This window comes from Pocillopora damicornis, chromosome 13 (assembly GCF_964200805.1).
Source record: "Pocillopora damicornis chromosome 13, jaPocDami1.2, whole genome shotgun sequence".
Lineage (NCBI taxonomy): Eukaryota > Metazoa > Cnidaria > Anthozoa > Scleractinia > Pocilloporidae > Pocillopora > Pocillopora damicornis.
The window spans coordinates 12,731,108-12,756,943 of NC_142682.1; the positions used below are offsets into that span (position 1 = coordinate 12,731,108).

The 25,836-nt window shown below is 38.0% G+C and overlaps 5 protein-coding genes, 2 long non-coding RNA genes and 1 pseudogene across 9 annotated transcripts; 6 read left to right on the plus strand and 2 right to left on the minus strand.

The window, feature by feature from the left end:
* Nucleotides 1-1,577: 1,577 nt before the first annotated feature.
* LOC149035547 (uncharacterized) lies at nucleotides 1,578-6,090 on the minus strand. 2 transcript variants are annotated; one of them, XM_089191966.1, is made up of 4 exons: nucleotides 5,951-6,090; nucleotides 4,701-4,767; nucleotides 4,242-4,394; nucleotides 1,578-3,561 (listed from the first exon to the last, which is right to left on the minus strand). In XM_089191966.1, exons 3-4 carry the CDS (start codon nucleotides 4,359-4,361, stop codon nucleotides 3,148-3,150), a joined length of 534 nt encoding a protein of 177 aa, XP_089048092.1. In that variant the 5' UTR covers nucleotides 4,362-4,394; nucleotides 4,701-4,767; nucleotides 5,951-6,090; the 3' UTR covers nucleotides 1,578-3,147. The 2 variants fall into 2 exon arrangements, with proteins under 2 accessions (XP_089048092.1, XP_089048091.1); XM_089191965.1 differs by having other exon boundaries at nucleotides 4,645-4,767.
* A 3-nt stretch (nucleotides 6,091-6,093) lies between these two features.
* On the plus strand, nucleotides 6,094-9,065 carry LOC113675106 (uncharacterized). The gene has a single exon (XM_027191644.2). It carries the CDS (start codon nucleotides 7,225-7,227, stop codon nucleotides 7,987-7,989), a length of 765 nt encoding a protein of 254 aa, XP_027047445.2. The 5' UTR covers nucleotides 6,094-7,224; the 3' UTR covers nucleotides 7,990-9,065.
* Nucleotides 9,066-12,276: 3,211 nt separating this feature from the next.
* On the plus strand, nucleotides 12,277-14,689 carry LOC149035548 (uncharacterized). Its single transcript, XM_089191303.1, has 3 exons — nucleotides 12,277-12,288; nucleotides 12,522-12,718; nucleotides 12,889-14,689. The coding sequence occupies exons 1-3, from the start codon at nucleotides 12,277-12,279 to the stop codon at nucleotides 13,037-13,039; spliced, it is 360 nt and encodes a 119-aa protein (XP_089047429.1). The 3' UTR covers nucleotides 13,040-14,689.
* Nucleotides 14,690-15,056: 367 nt separating this feature from the next.
* LOC149035549 (uncharacterized) lies at nucleotides 15,057-16,436 on the plus strand. The gene has a single exon (XM_089191964.1). The coding sequence runs from the start codon at nucleotides 15,377-15,379 to the stop codon at nucleotides 16,139-16,141; it is 765 nt and encodes a 254-aa protein (XP_089048090.1). The 5' UTR covers nucleotides 15,057-15,376; the 3' UTR covers nucleotides 16,142-16,436.
* Nucleotides 16,437-16,780: 344 nt separating this feature from the next.
* LOC149035550 (uncharacterized) lies at nucleotides 16,781-20,467 on the plus strand (annotated as a pseudogene).
* Nucleotides 20,468-20,889: 422 nt separating this feature from the next.
* Nucleotides 20,890-22,236, plus strand: LOC149035551 (uncharacterized). Its single transcript, XM_027191645.2, has one exon. It carries the CDS (start codon nucleotides 21,216-21,218, stop codon nucleotides 21,963-21,965), a length of 750 nt encoding a protein of 249 aa, XP_027047446.2. The 5' UTR covers nucleotides 20,890-21,215; the 3' UTR covers nucleotides 21,966-22,236.
* Nucleotides 20,980-22,835, minus strand: LOC149035552 (uncharacterized). Its single transcript, XR_016182417.1, has 2 exons — nucleotides 22,617-22,835; nucleotides 20,980-21,020 (listed from the first exon to the last, which is right to left on the minus strand). It is a non-coding gene; the product is annotated as an uncharacterized LOC149035552 (long non-coding RNA).
* A 174-nt stretch (nucleotides 22,836-23,009) lies between these two features.
* On the plus strand, nucleotides 23,010-25,442 carry LOC149035553 (uncharacterized). Of its 2 annotated transcripts, XR_016182416.1 has the most exons (4): nucleotides 23,010-23,841; nucleotides 24,595-24,658; nucleotides 25,036-25,105; nucleotides 25,227-25,442. It is a non-coding gene; the product is annotated as an uncharacterized LOC149035553 (long non-coding RNA). The 2 variants fall into 2 exon arrangements; XR_016182415.1 differs by having other exon boundaries at nucleotides 23,015-23,841; nucleotides 25,036-25,442.
* Nucleotides 25,443-25,836: the final 394 nt, after the last annotated feature.

The following is a 25,836-nucleotide window of genomic DNA, read 5'->3' on the forward strand; positions in this document are numbered from 1 at the left end:
TAAGCAGCACCCCAGCTGGCAAGACCATAGTTTAAGTATGGATAAATATGGGTATAATATAACTGTTTAAGCATATGAGTGTCTTAGTTTATTAATTATACCTACATTCTTTGCTAATTTATTATTTACATGTTGAATTTGGGATTCCCATTGTAGATGCTCATCAAGGTATATACCTAGATACTTAATATAGCTTTTGCAATATATACTGTGGATATTTAAACGTATTTTTTTCTTTGACGATGTTATTAGAATATAATCAGTTTTCTATTCTATTGATAATGGCTCAGAGGCAATTTTAATTAATTTATTTGGAATATCTAGTGAAGTTTTTATTTTCTTTCAGATTTTGGAAAAGCCTACAAACTTGTGTTGCCTCTACAGGGGACATGATAAAACTTGAGACCGGCGACTTATTCATGTATTTGGTGGGCTCCTCATCATAATGACCAATGGTGCTTGCCAGGCTTAAACTACAATAATAAAATACTTGTTGAATTGTTCTGCAATGTTTAATTTATTCGTAAAAATATTATTATTCATTATAATTCTTGAAGGTGACGTTTGTTCCTTTGTTTTCCGTTTAATTTAAGTACCGATTAGTTTCCATGTAGCTTTCAAATTATTCCTGTGTAGGTTGAACTGCTTACAATAATAAACCTTTTTACCGACGGTCTTTAAGTGGTTAAGTTTATTAGCGTATTTTTTATATCCTGCTTTTTTTTTTGGCGTTATTTGAGAGAAAGTTTGTTCTATACATGTTTTGTTTATTTTTGATATATTTGAATATGCCATTAGTTATCCAAGGCTTACTAAACTGCTTCTTTTTACTTTGGGATATTTGTTTCCTTAGTGCATGTCTATTAACAATAAGCTGAAGATTACCTATGGAATTTCCATTAGGTCAGTGCTTTCAATGTAATTACTATTCCAGTCAATTACTTTGATATCCTGTAGTGTCTAAGTGATCACTCATTTGGTTGAGAGTTTGTAATAATCTCACATAAGTGATGATGATGTTATTCTTCCTTCGAGGGGTCTGAAAGAACCTGAAACAAGATAAGCAAAAATTCACTTGACGCAATAGAATTGATTGACAGATGTCCAAGTGATCACTCATTTGGTTAAGAGTTTAAGTAATCTCGGTCAAATTTACCATAGGCAGCCCAAGCTCACGTCTCGAGAAAAAGCCAACGATAAATTCATGAACGCGTCACGCGTTGTGTGACTCGGTGTTAAGTTAAGTACCCAAGTCTCTTTCGCGGCCGTGTCCAGTCTGCGTGTTCAAGGCATAACCAGAAAGAAGCTACCTTGGAAATTCAGGTAGAAAACGCTCGTTTCCAGCGAAATGCGCGTGAAGTTTTAGTATTGAGACATGTCCCAGGGTGCAGTGATCTTAGATCGTAAAGTGTGGCTGAGAAAAATGCCAATCGGGAGGATTTTCGGGGCGCAAACCACCTCCGCGTGGACCACGGTCGAAATCGGAGTGTGCAGCCTTGACTTCGTCTTTTGACATGGATAACAGTGATGGTAAAGCAAGCTTAAAACGGCAGAAATCGCCAGAAACTACGACGGATACACAGGGCACGAGTAAGTTTTTATTGATTTTACGTGTAAAATATTCATATTTCGAAATATTTATCGTTGTAAATCGACCCCATACTATTCCTTATAACGTGTTCAAATTTTCAACGGTTCCTCCCGTAACTTAACACCGAGTCACACAACGCGTGACGCGTTCATGAATTTATCGTTGGCTTTTTCTGGGAAAGCATTATATAACATCGTCCTAAACCAGATGAGCCCACGACATATCAGCGGCATCTTGTATGAGTATCCGCAGTTTACAATGTGACTTCCGCTTTTTCTTGTTGACGCGTACTCACAGTGTACTCGAGTGTTAGGAAGTTCACGTAGTGCGTCCGAGCCAGTTTCTACCAGATTTGAACAGAAAAACAGGTCCTTTGTTGGACTGTAATGATACTTTGATGGCGCTGTTAACGAAATGTTTGGCCGGTTCGTAAGTTGTCAACCTGGTTTCGGTCGATCTGATTGATTGGCAACACCTCTTGAAAATCCTACACACCATCGACCTAAGCCTCATAGCTGCCAAGTAAGCAGAAGAACAATGACATCAAAATACTCGAGAAAGATAAGTATTAATTTTAATTGCATTTGTGCTAAACTTATATGTACAGAAATTTCTGAAGAGGTACTTAATCAGAAGTTTATCACATGATAAGCCTTCAAACTTGTATTAAATAAATTGATGTACATATTTCACAATTTTAAGATGATTGTGTGATGACAATACACCGACGGTCAACATTCGAATATTCAGCTTGAGCTTCCTCCTAAATGTTAAGTATTTCAATTTGAACTTGTAGAATATAACCTATGGATTAAATGTGGGTCTATAAGTATCATCCATGAAATTCTTACAGGCAATTTTCATCATGATATTAAAGCACCACAAACTCAAGAACAAGGAAAAATAAGTTACGCAGAAAACTGAGTTAGGCAGAAAACTGACGGAGAAATTCATAGTTTTCATAATTTTGAATTCATTCATAATTTTGAATTACAAATCATTCAGACCATAGCCACATATAGACTTTTAGATTGTCACTGCTTTTCTTTTGGTGATTGCATGATATGGTACCCGTCTTGATGTTCTTGGGAAAGGAACCATATCATGCAAGTCCAGGCAGTTGATGTAGTGTTTGCGCATTTTGTCTTAGTCATATGACTGCGCTGTGGGGTCTAGGCCATGGCATAAATCTGTAGCAAATGCCAGTGCAAACAAGCCACAGTCATTTGAATTTGTTTGCTTTTGTACTCTTTCATTACAAAAAGTGACTGTAGAACCAGTATACAATAGCATGTGACATGAATGATCAATGGCAACCGCGCTTACATTTTGATATAAGCTGTCATACACCTTGACAGTTCCAGGACTAGTAGCTATTGTGCTCAGGCAAACCCAGTGTGAGCCAGTGTTTATGATCTGTACAAACTCACTAATGGCTGGAGTGACTAATGCACCCACAATAACAGGGTCCCTTAGACCATCTACAAGAGGGAATTTTTGTTTTAGGAGGATCTGACCAGCATGTATCTCAGAATCACACAGCCATGTTGTCTTGTTTAAAATGGATCACCTATACTTATTTTAATTACATCAGTGCTGTCTTCTTCCTTCAGTGACTGTGGTTGTTGATAGGACTCACTATCACTTGTAAGGCAGTAAGGCCTGAAAAAGAAATTATCATCTGGGCTTTCTTCTTTCCACTTCTTGATTTTTAAGTCAAGGTTTTCTTGATCAATTTGTGAATGTCTGCACACCACTGTGGCACAATACATGTGGTTCCTGACATCCATGGTTGTTGGGAAGAACCATCTGTTGGTTAGATCTGGAGGCTGTTGGCCTGTGAAAAGTTCCTTCTTTACATAATGATGTAGGTGCCGTTGCATTTCAGAAACACAATTAACACCACTTCCAACAAGCTCATGAATTTTTTTAACCAGTGTCTCATCAATAGGCTGAAGTAGCCCAGCAGTCTGGTTACACAACAAGAAAGAAAGAATAATTGCTTTATTATTTATTCATTTAAAAAATTACACAACCTCATCCCCAGGTTTTCTTGGTCAACGGTTCAATAACCTGGAGCCGGCTGCTTTTGATGTCATTGGTTCAATATGAGAAAATTTTTTCCAAATTTGGTCAACAGCAGCTGGTTATGATGAAATATGTGAGTGGTTTTAACCTTTCAGAAACAGGGAAATATTTTGAATGAATATTAATGCAAATTATACCAACATTACTATCGGCAGTCCTCTGGCAGGGCTTTTCAGTAATAGTTACAGAATGTTATAATTACAGAGTACTGAACACTGTATTTTTTAAGAAAATCCATTTAAAAAGTCCATGACAGCATTCCATTAAAACAGTGCCAGTGGAAATCCCTCTCCGATAAAATTGTGATATTATAGTCTTGACATTGAGTTTGAGGAATGAGTGCCAGTGTAGCTAAAAGAAGCTCTACATGTAGTACATTTTATTGGTCTTTTGTTGTGATGTATAATCTTTATTCATTCTTTATATATATTCGACATGACAGTGGAAGCAGCACAGTCTACAGTAGACTGATGATCTGTGTGAAGTTAAGTCACCTTCAATTCCCCACCAAACTTCAGTTTCCTGGTTCCAAAAAAAATTTAATTGATGGCCAAGTACTTACCCTCCCCATGGGGTGAAATAAGTGATCCGTAGGTTTAGGAAGTAATATGTAAATACGCTCCTCTGTAGCTATTGTTTGCTTCTTTTCTGACTCTAGGGATGTTCTCAGAAATTTTGACATTGTCTCCCTTCTACTCTTTGTGTTCTCTGAAATCTAATGATACAATGTTTTAATTAAAATAATATTTGAAAAATTGGTTTCTAAAATATTCACTCTGTTTCCATTACAGGTAAATTTGTTTCAATTCTGCACAACGAAATGTCCGGTTGTCTTATCATATGTCCACTTCATCTACATGTAACACAAGGCCCATTAGGATTAAGCACCCTTTATTAGGCTAGTGATCATTCATGTTAATGGTAGTGCCCCCTGAACCCTTATTCAATAATTAAAATGAACTGACCTTATTTTCAGGATACTTGATTATTTTCCTTAGGTGGATCTTTGCTGGACAGTCACATTTCTTCGTATCCTGTACTATAAAGCGCTGTTTGGTGTTGTTATAGCAGTGATCATCATTCTCCTTCTGAAACCAAATAGATTTATTGGATTGTTAGATAGAGCAGTCATATGGGAATAGTCAAGTTATCAATAAACTTAGAAGTAATGAAAAGTATCCTTTAAAATAGTACTTGATTCCTACCTTGTAAACTGCAGTCACAGTGGTCCTTTTTTGCGACTTTGCTTATTTTAACAAATAAAATGTGATATGTCCTTTTACTTGCAAGTGGTAAAAAAGAAAACATTCATGCCTGCTATTAGCCCTGAGGGAGAGGTGAGTGCTCACCAACTTGCTTAGAAAAATCAGTTGGGACTTACCACCTTGTTAGCTTAAGAGCAAATAGGTGAAGGTAAATCAATAACTATGTAATGCCCTACATATGATATCCTCTTTGGGAGTCCTTAAGTAATAATATCATCTTGTTTACATTCTTATTTAGTTAATTATTATGCATGCTTACATCTTTTTGTAGTCTCTTTTGAGCCTCCTTCCTTTTGAGTGCCTTATTTCTGTCTGGCCCATTTTGGCATTCTAAAACTTTGACCCCCACAATTTGGAATGGGATGCCATCAAAACTTAGTCTGCATCCTGTCATCTCCTGTGAGTCAGCCCATTGTAAACGGTGGTTCTTAGCATTTTTATCTGCATTTTCTTTTATGTGAGAAGAGGAACCAAGCTAAGTTAGCAATACAATACATGTACACAAACACATACGTACATATGTACACATGGGTGCTTAAAATGGAGGGCCTGAAAATCAAGCTTGCCCCACCCAGATGTAGCCCAAGGATTGGTGTAATGGATGGGGATGCTGGCAGCTGTGTGTCAATAGCACTGAGTAGGGTTTTGACACTTTAAGCTTGATCTTAATTAATTAAGCATTTCTTGTCAACTCTTGCTGCAGGCTCACAGTAAATTGACACTTGAAACTAAGTTGAATTTTAATTACATGTTAATTTTGAAAGTCTAACTGACCAGGGTAAACCGAAGAATAATGATGTGTACATGTATTCTTAAGATATCAATAATTATTGGAAAAAAGTTAAATCCCTTTTTTTATTTTGATTTATCTATATTTCATGTTAATAACACGATCTCACACGCCCCTGGCTTTAAATACCTATAGTGTCTAAATAAAGTTATACTTCACTTTACTTTACTGTCAGTATGGTTTATTTTGTAAATCTTTACATGTGAGCTTACTTACCCAGCCTACTGCAATTTGAAAATCCTCCTGTTTGTTTAAATACAGTGAAGCGTGTCGTCGTAGCTATCTCGTACTGTTTTATGAGTTCGTCAGCGCTGCTTTCATCGTTAACATACCCGTAATAAGGGTCAAACTGTACGGTCCATCTTGAAGCCCAAGGTGTACTGTTATCAGCCATGTTTGTTCTTCTACCAAACATTTAGATTTCCCGCCAATATTTACCCGCGAGCCGCAAAACATAAATGCATGAGTGTTAAATATTAACTGGACCACCCCTTGGCAAATATATTTATTAGTAGCAAATAAGATGTTGAACAAAAACCAAGAGATCATGGTCAAATAAAACGTAAAGATAATTTATTACAAACAGAAAAGAACTGTATGTTTGTTCCAATCGAAAGATTTTACAGTGCAAAGTTATGCAAATGATCTTTGACCTGAATCTGCTTTTGGTCGATGATAGCGAGGTCAGAGGATAACATCAACCGAAACTATTAGGCCGGTCATATTTAAGTGTCGATCCTCCTTTTAACGCCTTTATAACAGGCTAGATTTTTTCTTAAATATGTGACCTAGACAGAAATTAGTTTGTACAAGTTATGGGAAGAATACTTTCGCAATAAAATATTGAAGAATACGACGCTTTATCGTCAGTCACACAGGTCACGGTCTCTTGATTCGCCGGAAACGAGCAGAAAAATAGAAGACTCTCGCTACGATTCCGCTGACGTGTCATGGGCTCATCTGGTTTGGGACGATGATATGTATTGCCCTAGGGGTGTTGTCAATTAATCAGATCGACCGAAACCAGGTCGACAACTTACGAACCAGCCGAACATTTCGTTAACAGCGCCATCGATGAAAATGTCATTACACTCCGACAAAAGACCCGCTTTTCTGTTCAAATCTGCCAGAAACTGGCTCAAACGCACTTCCTATTCCATGAGTACACTGTAAAATACGCTTTAACAAGAAAAAGCGGAAGTCACATTGTAAAATGCGGATACTCATACAAGATGCCGCTGATATGTCGTGGGCTCATCTGGTTTAGGACGATGTTATATAGTGCTTTCCCTTTTTCTGGCGACGTGAGCTTGGGCCGCCTGTGAATTTACTAACCTTGGTAAGTGAGCACGTACATAACACGGTGGATAATAGTTTTCCTGATGCAGAGGAAGTGATTGAGACTGCATCACACGCACTCAATTTTCACAAAGTCGGAAGAGAGGAATTAACTTGAAACTCAGTTTTACTCGTCGTTGCTGTTAGCCAAGATGCGATTCGCTACAGTGTTGCTTGTTGCTATCGTCCTTATGGTGATGGTGGAGTTATCAGAAACAAGAGGACGTGGTGGTGGAGGCAGATCTGGAGGCGCCCGTGGCTCAAGAGGCTCCAGTCGATCGAGATCTAGGTCTGGAGGGTCCAGCTCAAAACCTAAAATCACCAAATACACACCAATCAAAGCCACCTCAGTTCGCTCCCCGGTGATTGTCAAACAAACTAAACTGGGTTCGCATTCAAGCACGTTCAAGAGAGTTGTCGTTGCTTATTTGGTGACTCGCTACGCGTTCAGCAGTGCCCCTGTCTATCGGCAGGGATATCCAATGTACCGGAGTTATGTCTCCATACCGAAAGAAAGAGCGGTGAGGGTTACCTATGAGAGAGAAAGGCTGCTGAATGATAAAGGAGATTTGTGTTTGGATACATCAGCAGGGAGGCAGACTATGAAGGAAGGAATCGACGACAACTTGGTTAACTTGACGACTACAGTGAAGTACAAAAATGGAGAAACGAAAACACTACACGGAGTCGACAAAACAGTGTCGCTGGAAGACATCAAGGATCAAGACTTTGAAGTTGTAAGCCTCGCCAGTTACAACATCACGATTGTGACGGGAACAACTTGTACACAGGTCGAGAAGACCGTCCAAGGTACGATGGTTACCATGTACGAGACAAATCCGAACGGCTCAAACAGGCTGAACATCAACGACATACTTCTCTCAGTCGTTATTATGTTGTTTGTGTTTACGAATTAACGTGTATTTTGTTATTGAATCAAGAAGGCTCATGTTTCGCTAGTATCGCATTTGAGCCCGACAAAGCGATAATGATAATAGGATAATAGTTAACGTCGAAAAAGCAATTTATTTGACTTTTAGACCGCTGTAATATCGAGTTTAACTTGGAAAGCTCAAAGAGACTGAACATCGACAACATACTACTCTACATCGTTATTACGTTGTTAATGTTTATGAATTTACATGTATTTCGTTAGTGAAACAAGAGCGCTTATTTTTCGCTGCCATCAACATGTTCAGACCCGACTCAGAGTCATTTATTCGGCTTTTAGTCTGCTGAAATCTCGAGCTTAGCTTGGAAAGTCAGTAACCTCTTTTAAAACTTCCAGTTTTTCATGCCGCAATCTCTTTAGCAACATTATCGAAAACGACAATCACAGGCTTCGTGAATTGTTGCCTAGTGCCAACCATCCAAAGCACAATTTAAGACGTAACAGGCGTTTCGAAATCCCCCGGTGGAGGACAAACCGTCTTAAAAACACCTTCATGATGGCCTCCACCATTAAATATAACAACAACAGTTAATTAACGACCGTTTCCTAGAAACCTATGTAGATAGTGTAAATATAGCTTTTAAATATAGATAGGTTTTAGCTCATAGATTTTTTAATTGTTTATAATTTTGAATATTCTTATTTACGTTATATAATATATATATTTTTTTTAATTACATTATTGTAATATACGCAATTCAGCCGCAAGGCTGCTAGGTATATTTAAATAAACTATCTATCTAATATCAATTATTAACGACCCTCAACCGAAGATGATAAGTTGTACTCTAATGATTTGCATGTGGCTGTGCTAAATTTGCATTTAGCTTGTTTTTGCTTCGATTTCAGTAACCACATTAAATTTATTCGATATGAAAATGATCTGTAGTTCATATGTTCTCCCTTTTTACGTAGTAAAGGATTGACTTCTGACCGCGGGAGATCGACTTACATTCGCATCATTGTCACGTATGGATTACGATATCGTGTACATAGCTAAGGATTTCTTATAATGTAATTAAAAATTTAATTTTTTAGAAAGCGTTGCGTTCGGTTATTCATAGGCAAAAGGAAAAAAAAATTGAACAAGATCTGATGTTTTGTTGTGACACAAGGCAGTTATGAAGCTCAAACAAATATTTGACGAGTTGTCGTAGACTTTGTGATTCGTGCGTGACACGTGTCAAATGATGAGTGTGAACATTATGTGAACATTATGCTGGAAGCACCTCCTTAAGTGATTTTGGGACATTGATCGGTTTACATGATCAACGCAACCTTGAATGACCTTTTAAATTAGTACTTTGCAATAACCAATCACAATGCAGAGAATTTCGTTTAAGAGAGTGATTTCTTACAAATTTTGGAGAGTAGCTTTTTACACACCCGTTGTAAATAAGCGAATACGAGAGAGGAATAAAACAGTTTGATTGAGTCTAGTTCTTTAGAATCCTATCCCCTAGTAAACGGAGTAAAGTTTACGAAAGAGTGATGTTCTGAAAAAAAGCACCCGGAAAAAAAAGGTCAAGCTTGTGAACATGCCAAAATATGTTACATAATGTCTCACATCAGCATATGACCTTTCTGATATTTTTAGGTATATCTGTCTCCATCATTGGAAACAAGGCGATTTTTAAAGTAACACAACTGGCAAAAGATTCCCCTCGATACTCATTAGCACGCCTCCTTATTGGATTTCTGCTGTCGTGCTCTAGTCCACGCACATCAGCGTGCGTTGAAAAACAATTACGTATGTTGAAATGAATGTTTACGTCACAGCTAAACGCACCCTTTGACCAAAAGCATGAGCTCCTGCCAAAAGTTGTCCTATTTCCACTAACACGTTTTTAAGGCGTTTAATTGCATCTTACGCACGTCGGCAATTGCAAGAGTACAGAGGAAAGTTCAGCAGCCTTCAATTTTTTACTTAAAAAAAAGCGTGCTATTAATTTTAACGCAGCAGTGGAAATTGCTGACGCAGGTAGCCTTTACGAACCTTTAACGTAAGGAAAAACTCACGCGACACTGGAATCCAACTTTATTAGAGAAGCAGGGGAAAAGACGAATATTCTTCAGTACGTAGGGTATATAATAGTATAGACCTGAGAACTACTAAGGATTATAAGGATTATCATCACACGTATTCCTTAGGTTCTGACAAAATTTCCTACGTCACGACGTGAGGAGGGCAATTTGTGGGACTTGGGTATATTTGTAAGATTAATTGCGAAGGTATTTGCCATTACTTCTTTATGGCATTTAGGCCAAGCTTCCTGAAAGAGTATTCCGAAGGGCGGATTATACTCGATGCTCATCCACGAAGCTTGCTTATTGTCCACTGAAATAGGTGACAATCGACTGATGAGAGGCTGGCGATAGAAGCGAGGTACAGCCCAGTCGTCTTCAACTTTGTCCAACGTTTATAAATGCGCTTCTAAGACAACGGAACTGGGTTAGAAATATTATGGCCTGCAAGCAGGCGATTGTCGTCAAGGCCCAGCTGATGGATCTAATTAGGAGGGGAAAACGTTGTAATTCTAAAATAGTCTATATAAAAGAAAGTCTTATTTTACTAGCTGCTGTAAACTAAAAATATTAATTCGTGATAATCATTATATAAGTACTGAGATTAACTTAGTGCAAACCCACTGAATAAAAATTGTCTCTCTTTGACGAGAAAGAATCCCATTGGTCATACGATTTTTCTAACTTGTGAAAAATACCGTAAGATCAATCAGAAGCCTGATACGCAATTTTATTCACAAAAGAGGAAAAATCGTATCGGTTTTTCCCGCCTTTCGGGACGGTCATGCGAAGTAATTGAGAGTGAATGTTTGGAACGTTCTCTGCTTGCCTGAAAACCAGCAAGTAAAAATGTGCCACAGTTTGTGTGAACTAAGAACAGGGAGAGCGCATGATGGAGAGAAACCGAATTTATCTCAAGTTTCTGAACGTAAATTTTTCGACCACAGTTCATAATTTAGCTGGTTCGGCCGCAGATTATCAACATGGCCAGCCAGCAATGTCGTTCTTTATAGGCGCTGTTATTTAAGGTGGTCAATTCAACATCTCTATCAGTAACAATGTATTTTTTAGAAAACTCTTTGATTGCCTTTTTATCCCTTGCTTTGAGCTTACCCCCTTGAACCATCTGTTTTATTTTAAGCTCGAGGCTGATAATCATCAGTTTTGCGGCCACTCGTAGGTGTTTTCGTACTTGGTAGGTAGTGATAGTCAGGAAGTTTGCTGTAAGCGGGATAGGGTCGTAGGGTTGGTGTAACTGGAGAAAGACTTACAAAGTCAGTTGCTCGACAGTATTCGCATAGCTCGCCGTATTTCTCTTTGCAAGACATTTTTCTGTACTCTGTATCTAAGTCCCCTTTCTCGCAGTGCTCCTCTTCGAAGGATGCTAGTTTGGCAAAATAGCCATGACCTGGAACAGTGTTTTTCTTATTGTTCGGAGCATTGTGATACTGCTTCGTAAAATCGCAGTTATAGAAAATCATATCCTCTGACTTATCCACCGTCATTAGTGACATGTAACCCCGTGGTGCCGGGGTTACAGCAACCACGGACACGCAGGTGGCAGTTGTAAGGTAACAATGTGCCTGAAAATATCATTGGATTGCATAACCACAGATTTAAGTGCATTCTGGCCACGCACAGTTTTAATGGGTTTCTCGGACAGTGCGCAAGGGCTAAGCGTAACTATAGCCTATAAAAACAAAAGGGGTTGATAAGTTTACACTATTGTTTTTGTCATGTTGTATATCTTTAAGGTTTACAGAACTTGAAAAATGAAATGTTTCCTTTCAGAACCACTGGCAGCATTGTAATTCACATAAGAGGCAATTCTGGTCTATAAATAGACATATTTTGATGACGGCAATAGAACCATAGGTGTTAAGAAGAAAGTACCGGACTGGCGTGTCGTGCAATTAGCGCGCGCGTGCTGAGACATTTAACGTTAGTCAGTCGTAAGCAAGTTACGCTTACGATTTCTCGCGTGTGTGTTGTCATAGTTTTAGTCGCAGTTCTAGCCGCATTTAGTCGCAATTAGTTTCAGTTTTAGCGGCATTTAGTCGCATTTAGAAGATTTTCGTTATCGCTTGTGTTTTCCAGTTTAGTCGCATTTAGGAGATTTTCGTTATCGTTCCCGAGCAATAGGAATTTTTTTTTTAGTGATTACTTCCCTATGAATTAATTTGAGGAAAGTCGATGGTTTATCTTTAAGTCATTTGCTCCTCCTATCATGTTTTTCGACGTAAGGAGGTAGGCTATTGAACACTTATAATCTGTGTTACTAACTATTACATGTCAACTACTCTATGAACTGATACATGTCTTTTGTTGATTCATATTTCAAGCACTTACGAATGATTTGTGAAATCTTGTTTGCAGGAAGTTGCACACCCGGTGAAGGAAAAATCGCGAGGAAAAACTGACTTCAATCCCGATTGTTAATGTCGTTGTCAAAAAAGATGAGAGTCACTACAGTGTCTCTTGTTGCCATCGTTCTTATTGCTATGGAGAAAGTATTCGAAACAAGAGGACGTGGTGGTGGGATATCCAATGTACCGGAGTTATGTCTCCATCTCGGAGCAAGGAGCTGTGAGGGTTACCTATGAGAGAGAAAGGCTGCTGGATGACAAAGGAAATTTGTGTTTGGATACATCAGCAGGGCGTCAGACTATGTAGGAAGGAATCAAAGACAACTTGGTTGACTTGCGAACCACAGTGAAGTACAAAAATGGAGAAACGAAAACGCTACATGGAGTCAACAAAACAGTGTCCCTTGAAGACACCAAGGATCAAGGCGTCGAAGTCTCGCTCGATACAACACCTTCATTGTTACCTGAACAACTTGTAAGCAGGTGGAAAAGACCATTGAAGGTACAATGGACATCTTGTACGAGACAAATCCGAACGGCTCAGGCCAACTTAGCATCGACAAAAAGCTACTATTTTCTTTTGTTACTTTGTTTTTGTTTATTAACACGTTTAGTTATTCTTAGTTAGTGTCCATGAAACATCTTTAAGCTTTTTCACTAGCTAGTAAGTGTGGTTGAAAATGAAAATATGCGGCCCACCATTTTCGCACAAGCTGGTGGTGTGATAGGACACGATTTACATTTAATTATTATAAGTATATTCTAGTTGTTTTTGGTGAAATGTCGTGATACCAATGGCATTTAATTCACAGTCGGTAAAAAGGTTTTCATTTTTCAAGCACCATTTACGTAGGAATTTAAAATTTTCCCAATAGAGACTGTGAAAACACGATGTGCAGGCGTGACAAAACACATGCACGATTTATATTCATGACGTTTAAGTTATTTTGCATGACGGAACCTCGAACAGCGAAACAAAGTAATGCGGTCTACTTCAACAGGAAGCTGCTTAATTCAAGGTCTTAAAAACCCCTAACAATAACTTTGTAGATCTTTATTTATGATCAAATGAGAAGATAGGTAATTGGATGCTAAGGCCTCTTATTCGAGTTTCAAAGCCGATGCACTTTGGTATAAATAACCATCATAGTTGTCATCATTTTCACCAATACCAAGCTAATAACAATGATGTTCCCTTATCTTGCTTTCTCTTGCGATTTAGGAACTATTGGAGGTTTTGGGTATTTTGTGTGTAAAGTTAGATTCATTCTTCATTTATGACCATTTACTACTAACTGTTCAAAATGTTAGTGACGAGAAACTTAAAACCTGCTGTCATTTAAGTAACTATAAAAATCATAAATATTTTTCCGAGTCAAGTTTCATTTCAGTGTTAAAATCATCATAGTTTTTTCGTCTTTACTGCTTGTAGACTCAATCATTGTCAGTTTAGCATTTTAAAGGGCTTTGACTGTAAGCTCCTTCTAATAAGTAATGTAGGAAAAGAGCACAGGTGTGTGGGGAAGGTGAATAAATGAAAATATGCTGCAGCATTACATGAGTCAGCAAAGATTGTTGTCTCTGGCACTATGATAATGTTATGCATAAGCAGTGGGAATACGCAATTTGACAGTAAATACACTCTTTGTATGTAAAGACAGTTAATTTTTTGCACTCGTTAGCTAACGCAAGCAAATTAGAAAGTACGCTATTGATCTTTAACATCTGGTTCGTTATTTCTGGTAAGATTTATCCCACGAAAACAGGTTATTGCTAAGTTTACACTATAAATGTTTTATTTCCATTTTGGATATCTGTCAAGATTTACAGAACGTGAGAGAATTATAAGCATCTTTATCCTCAGTTCAGAGCTAATACAGTAAAATTACAAAAATTTACATTTATACAAATTTACTAAAGCGGAAGAATTTCCTTTTCATCACATTCCTACAGATCCAAATAAATTTGATAACATTGCTGTAAGTCTTGTCCTGTTGACTTTAGCCACCAAATTGAACAGCTGATCTTCAGTCTAGTACTGTGGCACGTATTACATGTATTAACTGACGCTCTAGCGTTTCAGGTTGTTTATTATCATAGGTCAATCCACGCTCCAATTCCTTGCTGACTCACTTCTTTCGTATAACAGGAATGTCAACATACTAGTCTTAAACTTGTTGATTGTGAGTTTCTGGTCATTAAGCTGGAATTTGTTCAATCTAGGTAAAAACTTCCAATGCTTAACTGTTACCTGTATTATTATCATTAATTTATCATTGAATGAATCTATTCATTTGTTAACTTTTATTGAAGTACTGTAATCAAAACGTCTTAAAAATCATTTCAGTTGATAAACCTTTAAATATCGCAAATATTCTGATAAACTGCTGAAGATTGCAGCATGTTAAAGGAAAACGTTGTGGATTTAATACGTCGATGAGGTAGCCCTCAATCCATGATTTTGGCCTAGTTTTCATGTTGGCTAATTAAACCTTTCTTCGTCGCACAAGCCATAGCAACTGACTGGGCTGCTACATGGAATTATACATGTCCTGTATCTTTTTCATGCATGATTTATCAAATCTTGTTTGCGGAAGAAAGCAGCTCTTAGGACTCTGAGCCCTGTAGAATACGTCACCGCCTACGCACTTCACGGAACTGTTAGTTTTCCTTCGACCACGTACCTACCTTGTACATAAGTGATGATGATGTTTTTCTTCCGTTGAGGGGTCTGAAAGAACCTGAAAAACGATAAGCAAAAATTAGCTTGACGCAATATAATTGATTGACAGATGTTCAAGTGATCACTCATTTGGTTGAGAGTTTGTAATAATACGGAGGATTAGTTTTGCTGATGCAGAGTAAGTGATTGAGACTGCATCAGACACACTCAATTTTCACAAAGTTGGGAAGAGGAATTAACTTGAAACTCAGTCTTACTCGTCGTTACTGTTAGCCAAGATGCGATTCGCTACAGTGTTGCTTGTTGCCGTCGTTTTCACAGTGATGGTGGAATTATCAGAAACAAGAGGACGTGGTGGTGGAGGTAGATCTGGAGGTTCCCGTGGCTCAAGAGGCTCCAGTCGATCGAGATCTAGGTCTGGAGGGTCCAGCTCAAAACCTAAAATCACCAAGAACACACCAATCAAAGCCACCTCAGTTCGCTCCCCGGTGATTGTCAAACAAACTAAACTGGGTTCGCGTTCAAGCACGTTCAAGAAAGTTGTCGTTGCCTACTTGGTGACCCGCTACGCGTTCAGCAGTGCCCCAGTCTATCGGCAGGGATATCCAATGTACCGGACTTATGTCTCCATCCCGAAAGAAAGAGCAGTGAGGGTTACCTATGAGAGAGAAAGGCTGCTGGATGATAAAGGAGATTTGTGTTTGGATAGATCAGCAGGGAATCAAACTATAAAGGAAGGAATCGACGACAACTTGGTTAACTTGACAACTACAGTGAAGTACAAAAAAGGAGAAACGAAAACACTACACGGAGTCAACAAAACAGTGTCGCTGGAAGACGTCAAGGATCAAGACTTTGAAGTTGTAAGTCTCGCCAGTTACAACATCACGATTGTGACGGGAACAACTTGTACACAGGTCGAGAAGACCGTCCAAGGTACGATGGTTACCATGTACGAGACAAATCCGAACGGCTCAAACAGGCTGAACATCAACAACATACTTCTCTCAGTCGTTATTATGTTGTTTGTGTGTATGAATTAACGTGTATTTCGTTATTGAATCAAGAGGGCTCATGTTTCGCTAGTATTAATATGTTCAGTGATGATGATAGCAATGAACATCAAAATAGCACTTTATTTGGCTTTTAGATTGCTGAAATCTCGAGCTTAGCTTGGAAAGTCCGTAACCGCTTTTTATACTTCCAAGTATTCATCCATATCAATTATTAACGACCCTCAAATGAGGATGTTCTAGGAATATAGGTTGTCTAAATTTGTATTTGGCTTGTTCTTGCTTCGATTTTAGTAATCACAATAAAAGTTTTATGACATGAAAACGATCTAATTCCGTATTTGGCGTTTATATGGACTCCCTTTTTGCGTAGTAAAGGGTTGACTTCTGACTGTGGGAGATTGACTTAAATAGGCACGATTGTTATGGATTATGTCATCAAGTACAAAGAGATGATCCATGTTTGAACAAAGCTTTAAAATTTCCAGGCATAGGCATTGAACAAGATCTGATATTTTTTTGCGACATAAGGCAGTTATGGAGCTCAAGCGAATGTTTGACGCGTGATATTCTGAACAGAAAGAACCCGGAAAAAAATGTCAAGCTTGTGAACATGCCAAAATTTGTTACCTAGATTCTTAGTCAACTTATGACTTTTCTGAAATTTTAAGAAACAAATATTTTAAAACATTTTAAAATAACACAATGGGCAAAATATTCCCCTCGATATTCATTAGCACGCTTCTTTACTAATTTTCTGCTGTCGTGCTTTGGTCCACGCAAGTCAGCGTGCGTTGAAAAACAATTACAAAAAAACAAAAAACAATGTTACAAAAAAATTTTGAAAACAATTTTTCACACGTCTGCAATCGCAAGAATAAAGAGAAAAGTTAAACATATTGATTTTAACACCGCAGTGGATATTGCTGACGCACTTTACGCACGTTTAACGTACGGAAAAACTCACGCGACATTGCAAATCCACCTTTATTAGAGAGGGAGGAGGAAAAGAGGATTACTCCTCAGTGCGTAGTGTTTGTAAAAGCATACCCTACGCACTGAGGAACTACTAAGGATTATGAGGATTATCATCACTCGTATTTCCAAAGTTCTCACAAAATTTCCCAAGTCGCGAAGTGAGAAGGGAAATTTGTGGAACTTTGGTATATTTGTGAAACTATTTACGCGAGGCTACTTGCGATTACTTCTTAACGACATTAGGCCAAGCTTCCAGAAGAGTATTTCTTCTTAGACAACAATACCGGGAATTATTTCTCACTGGTTACAAATATTATGGCCTTCAAGCAGGTGCTCGTCATTAGATTAGATCAAAATAGGAGGGAAAAGTGTTGCAATTTTAAATTGATCTATATAAAAGAAAGCCTTATTTTACTAACTGCTGTAAATCTCTGAATATTAATTCGAGATAATTACTCAGTGCAAACCCTCTGAATAAAAATCGTCTCTCTTTGATGAGAAGAAATCCATTGGTCATACGATTTATCTAATTTGTGAAAATTACCGTATGATCAATCAGAAGCCTGAATAAGTGATACGCGATTTTATTCACAAAAGAGTTTTTCCCGCCTTTCGGGGCGGCCATGCGAAGTAATTGAGAGTGAATGTTTGAACGTTCCCTGCTTGCCTGAAAACCAGCAAGTAAAATTGTCCTGCTGTTTGTGTGAACTAAGTACAGGGAGAGCGCATGATGTAGAGAAACCGAACGTATCTCAAGTTTCTGAAGGTTTTCGACCGCAGTTCATTCAGCTGGTTCGGCCGCAGATTATCAACATGGCCAGCCATGTCGACATCTCTATCAGCAGCCTTCATCAATCACCGACCTTGGCCACTCCAGAGACAGAGATAAAATTCACGAAAAGGTACAAAAGACTAAAAGTACTCGACTCCGATATATAGTAAAAATCGCTTTGCTAGTTTGTTGAAAGTTTATAGGAGCTAGTATTTTTAGAAACTCTTTAATTGTCAAACGTAAGCCTAAATTTCTTTGAATGGGCTTAGTAATCGTTTTTGTCGAATGAACTCTCTTAAAAGTGCAGTTTGGCCTTTTTAATCATATTCGAATGTACTATCCAATGTACCGGAGTTATTTCTCCATCTCGGAGGATAGAGCTGTAAGGGTGACTTACGAGAGAGAAAGGCTGCTGGATGACAAAGGAAATTTAAGTTTGGATACATCAGCAGGGAGTCAGACTATGAAGGAAGGAATCAAAGACAACTTGGTTGACTTGAGAACCATTGTGAAGTACAAAAATGGAGAAACGAAAACACTACACGAGATTACCTCACAGTGTCTCTTGAAGACATCAGAAGACACCAAGAATCAAGGCTTCGAAGTTTTAAGTCTCGCTCGATAAAACACTTTAATTGTTATTGGAACAACTTGTAAACTGGTGGAAAAGACTGTTGAAGGTACGATGGTCATCTTGTACGAGACAAATCCGAACGGCTCAGGCCAGCTGAACATCGACAAAAAACTGCTATCATCTGTAGTTACTTTGTTTGTGTTTATCAACACGTTTCGTTATTGGTAGTTAGTGCTCTTTCTAGCTGGTTAGTTTGGTTGATATGATTCCCACTGAACTAAATGTAAATATGCGGCCCGCCATTTTCGTACAGGCTGGTGATGTAGTAGGACACGATTTACATGTAAATGTTATAAATATATATTCTAGTTGTTTTTGGTGAAATGTCATGTTACCAATGGTATTTAATTCGAAGTCGGTGAAAGGGTTTTCATTTTTCAAGTACCATTCACGTAGGAATTTAAAATTTGTCTAATAAAGACTGGGCAAACACGATGTGCGCGCGTAACAAAACACATGCACGATTGATATTCACTGACGTTTCAGCTATTTCCATGACGAAACCACGAACAGCGAAACAAAGTAATGCGGTCTACTTCACTAGGAAGCTGCTCAGTCCAAGGTCTTAAAAACCCCCAAAAATAACTTTGAAGATCTTTCTTTATGATCAAATGGGAAGAAAGGTAATTGGATGTTAAGGCCTCTTACTCGAGTTTAAAAGCGGATGCGCTTTGTGGGAATGTCGCGCAATACAGATTTACTCTTTGTGTATCTTGGATTACCCATCTTTAAGTGACGCTATATGACAGTTATTTGGAGGAAATAAACTTTACAAACATTACATTTTGATTTATCGAAGTTAGTAACAGTTCCAATAACAACATAAATAAGAGTGATATAGTAATTAAAGTTATAATACAATCAATAATAATAAAAAAATAATCATTATTGTTGTCATAATTTTGACCCGATCTTGCTTTCTCTTGCGATTCGATCAACAAAAATAGTATATTTTATGACTACTGGTTAGTTTCTATTTACTATTACATGGTTAAATTAGTTTAGGAACTATTGGAAGTTTTGGGTATTTTGTGTTAGATTCATTCTTCCTTTTTGACCATTTACTACCAACTGTTCAAAATATTAGTGACGAGAAACTTGAAACCTGCTTTAATTTAAGTTATTGTAAAAAATATAAATATTGTTTCGAGTCAAGTTTCATTTCAATATGAAAATTATCATACTTTTTGCGTCTTTACTGCTCGTAGACTAAATCACTGTCAGTCTTGCATTTTAAAGGGCTTTGACTGTAAGCTCCTTCCAATGAGTAATGTAGGAAAAGAGCCCAGGTATACGTAAAAGGTGAACAAATGAAAATATGCTGCAGCATTATGTGAGTGAGCAAACATTGTTATCTCTGGGACTATGATATTGTTAAGCATAAGCAGCGGGGATACGCAATTTGACAGTAAATACAGTCTTTGTATGTAAAGACAGTTCATTTATTACGCTCGTTAACTAACGCAAGCAAATTAAAAAGTACGCTATTGATCTTCAATATCTGGTTCGTTATCTCCGGTGAGGTTTATCCCACAAAAACAGGTTATTGCTAAGTTTACACTATAAATGTTTTGTTTTCCATTTTGGATATTTGTCAAGATTTACAGAGCGTGAGAGAATTACAAGCTTCTTTATCCTTAGTTCAGAGCTAATACAGTAAAATTACAAAAATTTACATTTATGCAAATTTACTAAAGCGGAAGAATTTCTTTATCATCAAATTCCTCCAGATTCAAATAAATTTGATAACATTGCTGTGTAAGTCTTGTCCTGTTGAATTTAGTAGACCAACTTGAACAGCTGATCTTCAGTTTAGTACTGTGGCACTTATTGCATTTATTAACCGACGCTCCAGCGTTTAAGCTTGTTTATTATCATAGGTCAATCCACGTTCCAGTTCCTTGCTGACTCACTTCTTTCATATAACAGAAATGTCAACATACTAGTCTTAAACTAGTTGATTGTGAGTTTCTGGTCAATTTCCAATGCTTAACTGTTGCCTGTATTATTATCATTAATTTATCATAAAATATGAATCTATTCATTTGTTTGAAGTGCTGTAATCATTGACTCTGTTAGTAAACATTTCACCTTGACGCAAATATAGAGCAAAACGTCTTAAAAATCATTTCAGTTGATAAACCTTTAAATATCGCAAATATTCTGATAAACTGCTGAAGTTTGCAACTTGTTAAAAGAAGACGTTGTGGATTTAATACGCCGATGAGGTAGCCCTCAATCCATCATTTTGGCTTAATTTTCACGTTGGTTAATTAAACCTTTCTACGTGGCACAAGCCATAACAACTGACTGGGCTGCTACATGGAATTATACATCTCCTGTATCTTTTCATGCATGATTTATCAGATATTGTTTGCGGAAGAAAGCAGCTCTTAGGACTGAGCCCTGTAGAATACGTCACCGCCTATGCACTTCACGGAACAGTTAGTTTTCCTGCGCCCACGTACATACCTTGCACATAAGTGATGATGATGTTATTCTTCCGTCGAGGGGTCTGAAAGAACCTGAAAATAATATAATTGATTGACAGATGTTCAAGTGATCACTCATTTGGTTGAGAGTTTGTATCAATACAGAGGATTAGTTTTCCTGATGCAGAGTAAGTGATTGAGACTGCATTATACGCACTCAATTTTCACAAAGTTGGGAAGAGGAATTAACTTGAAACTCAGTTTTACTCGTCGTTACTGTTAGCCAAGATGCGATTCGCTACAGTGTTGCTTGTTGCCATCGTTCTCACGGTGATGGTGGAATTATCAGAAACAAGAGGACGTGGTGGTAGATTTGGAGGCTCCCGTGGCTTCAGTCGATCAAGATCTAGGTCTGGAGGGTCCAGCTCAAAACCTAAAATCACCAAGAACACACCAATCAAAGCCACCTCAGTTCGCTCCCCGGTGATTGTCAAACAAACTAAACTGGGTTCGCGTTCAAGCACGTTCAAGAAAGTTGTCGTTGCCTACTTGGTGACCCGCTACGCGTTCAGCAGTGCCCCAGTCTATCGGCAGGGATATCCAATGTACCGGAGTTATGTCTCCATCCCGAAAGAAAGAGCAGTGAGGGTTACCTATGAGAGAGAAAGGCTGCTGGATGATAAAGGAGATTTGTGTTTGGATAAATCAGCAGGGAATCAAACTATAAAGGAAGGAATCGACGACAACTTGGTTAACTTGACAACTACAGTGAAGTACAAAAACGGAGAAACGAAAACACTACACGGAGTCCATAAAACAGTGTCGCTGGAAGACATCAAGGATCAAGACTTTGAAGTTGTAGGCCTCGCCACTTACAACATCACGATTGTGACGGGAACAACTTGTACACAGGTCGAGAAGACCGTCCAAGGTACGATGGTTACCATGTACGAGACAAATCCGAACGGCTCGAACAGGCTGAACATCAACAACATACTTCTCTCAGTTGTTATTATGTTGTTTGTGTTTATGAATTAACGTGTATTTTGTTATTAAATCAAGACGGCTCATGTTTCGCTAGTATTAATATGTTCAGTGATAATGATAGTAGTTAACTTCAAAATAGCACTTAATTATATACTGTAATCTCGAGCTTAGCTTGGAGAGTCCGTAACCGCTTTTAACACTTCCAAGTTTTCATCCATATCAATTATTAACGACCCTCAAATGAAGACGTTGTCTAAATTTGTATTTGGCTTGTTCTTGCTTCGATTTTAGTAATTACAATAAAAGTTATATGACATGAAAACGATCTCATTTGGTATTTGTCGTTCATATTGATTCCCTTTTTGCGTAGTATAGGATTGACTTCTGACCGCGGGAGATTGACTTACATTGGCACGATTGTTGTGGATTATGCCATCGAGTGCAAAGAGATGATCCATGTTTCAACAAAGCTTTAAAATTTCCAAATTTTTTAAAAAGTATTGCGTTCGCATCAAAAAGCGGATATCCATAGGTAGCAAGAAAACTTCACGCGAACTGGAAGGAAAAAATTGATTAAGATCTGATATTTTGTTGCGAAACAAGGCAGTTATGGAGCTCAAGCGAATATTTGCCGCGTGATATTCTGAACAGAAAGCACCCGGAAAAAAATGTCAAGATTGTGAACATGCCAAAATTTGTTACCTAAACTCCTACACCAGCTTATGAATTTTCTGAAAATTTGAGGTACATCTGTCTTCCATGTCAAGAAACAAGGCGATTTTTAAAATAACACAACAGGCAAAAGATTCCCCTTAATACTCATTAGCACGCTTTTATAGTGAATTTCTGCTGTCGTACTTTAGTCCACGCAAGTCAGCGTGCGTTGAAAAACAATTTTACAAAAAAATCTTGAAAGCAATTTTACGCACGGCTGCAATCGCATGAATACAGAGAAAAGTTACGCATATTGATTTTAACGTGGCAGTGAAATTGCTGAGGCACTTTACGCACGTTTAACGTACGGAAAAACTCACGCGACACTGCAAATCCACCTTTATTAGAGAGGGCGGAGGAAAAAGACGAACATTCCTCAGCGCGTAGTGAATGTAGTAGCATACAATACGCACTGAGGAACTAGTAAAGATTAAAAGGATTATCATCACAAGTATTTCCAAAGTTCTCACAAAATTTCCCGAATCGCGAAGTGAGGAAGGAAATTTGTGGAACTTTGGTATATTTGTGAAATTATTTGCGCGAAGCTACTTGCGATTAATTCTTAATGACATTAGGCCAAGCTTCCTAGAGAGTATTCCGAAGCGCGGATTATGCTCGATGCTCTTCCACGAAGCCTGCTTATTATCGAAATAGGCGACAATCGACTGGTCAGAGGCTTGTCGATAGAACGAGGAGCTGTAGCCCTATCGTCTTCAACTCAGACAACAGACAACAGTGTCGGGAATTTCTTCTCACTGGTTACAAATATTATGGCCTGCAAGCAGGTGCTCGTCATTAGGGCCCAACTGATAGATCTTAATAGGGGCTTTTTTTTTCGCACAGACTGGTGGTGTAATAGGACACGATTTACATGTAATTATTATAAAAATATATTCCAGTTGTTTTTGGTGAAATGTCATGTTACCAGTGGCATTTAATTCATAGTCGGTGAAAGGGTTTTCATTTTTCAAGTACCATTTACGTAGGAATTTAAAATTTTCCCAATAAAGACCGGGAAAACACGATGTGCGCGCGTGACAAAACACATGCATGATTGATATTCATGACGTTTAAGTTATTTTCCATGACGGAACCTCGAACAGGAAAACAAAGTAATGCGGTCTACTTCACTAGGTAGCTGCTCAGTCCAAGGTCTACATAACTCCCAAAAATAACTTTGTAGATCTTTCTTTGTGATCAAATGGGAAGAGAGGTAATTGGATGTTAAGGCCTCCTATCGGAGGTTTTGGGTATTTTGTGTGTAAAGTTAGATTCATTCTTCATTTATGACCATTTACTACTACCTGTTCAAAATGTTAGTGCCATTTATGTAATTGGGAAAAATATAAATATTTTTCCGAGTAAAGTTTCATTTCAATGTGAATATTATCACACTTCATGCGTCTTTACTGCACATAGACTCAATTATTGCCAGTGTAGCATTTTAAATGACTTTGACTGTAAGCTCCTTCTATTGAGTAATGCAGGAAAGTGCACAGGCGTATGTGGAAGGTGAACAATTGAAAATATGCTGCAGCACTACATGAGTGAGCAAACATCATTGTCTCTGGCACTATGATAGTGTTATGCATAAGCGGCGGGAATACGAAATTTGTATGCAAAGACAGTTAATTTATTATGCTCGTTAGCTAACGCAAGCAAATTAAAAAGTACGCAATTGATCTTCGATATCTGTTACGTTATTTCTGCTAAGGTTTATCCCACAAAAACAGGTTATTACTAAGTTTACACTGTAAATGTTGTATTTTCATTTTGGATATCTGTCAAGATTTATAGAACGTGAGAGAATTACAGTCGTCTTTATCCTTAGTTCAGGGCCAATACAGTAGAATTACAAAAATTTGCATTTGAAATTGGTCCGGTCTCAATAGCCTTACTAAATCGAAAGAAATTCTTTATCTTAAAATTCCTACAGATTCAAAGAAATTGGATTATCTTTCTGCAGGTCTTGTCTTGTCAACTGTATGACACCAACTTGAACAGATGATCATCAGTTTAGTACTTTTCTGGTACGTATTACATGTATTCAGCTCAAGCGTTTCAGCTAGTTTATTATCATAGGTTTATCCACACTCAAGTTCCTTGTTAACTCACTTCTTTATATCTAACAGGAATGTCGGCATGCTAGCCTTGAACTTATTGGTTGTAAGATTTCGGAGTTAAGATGGAATTTGTACGCAAGGGGGGCTTCAAAATCGAAACTGTTCAATCTAAGTAGAAACTTCGGATGCTTGATTAATTTATGACTAAATCAGTCCATTCATTTCTTGACTTTTGTTGAAGTGCTGTAATCATTGACTTTGCTAGTAAACATTTTATCTTGACGCAAATATAGAACAAAATGTCTTAAAAACCATTTCAGTTGATAAACTTTTTAATATCGCAGACATTCCGATAAACCGCTGAAGTCTGCTGTATGTTAAAAGAAGACGTTGTGGAGTTAACATGTCGACGAGGTGAGCTTTCAATATTAGCCTAATTTTCACGTTGGCTAATAAAACCTTTCTTTGTGGCACAAGCCATAACAACTGACTGGGCTGCTACATTATATTATACATGTCTTTTACTTGTTTCAAGCATGATTTGTCAAATCTTGTTTGCGGAAGAAAGCAGCTCTTAGGATTTGAACCCACCTGTTGAATGCGTCACCGCCTACGCACTTCACGGAACAGTTATTTTCCTGGGCCCACGCACCAAACTTGCATATAAGTATTGGAGAGATCGAAGAAGAGCTGACGTTTTCCCGAATCTCACAAAGATGCGATCAACCACGGTGTTTCTTGTCACCATCGTTCTTATCGCGATGGTGGAATTATCCGAAACAAGAGGGAGACTGGAGGTTTTTAGAAGTTCCAGAACCAATAGAACGAAAGTAATAATAATTAAAGAAGGGTCGGTTGATAAAATCAAACCAGAACAAAAGATACTAAAAAGTACTAGCAAAGCTGACATTCCAAACATAAACAAACGAGAGGATAATGCTCGAAAAGTCTGCTTTTGAGCATTCTTGTGCAAACTCTTTACGGTGGCAAATTTGCATCATCATTATCTCCGTTGATAAAACCTAATTATCTCGTTATACCCCCCCCCTCCCCCCGCCGTCCCCCCTCACCCCAGTAATGCAGCACCGCAGTTTCTTTCGAAGCTTCCCTCTTTTATTCAAATAATTACGAAGCTTCTCAGCTCG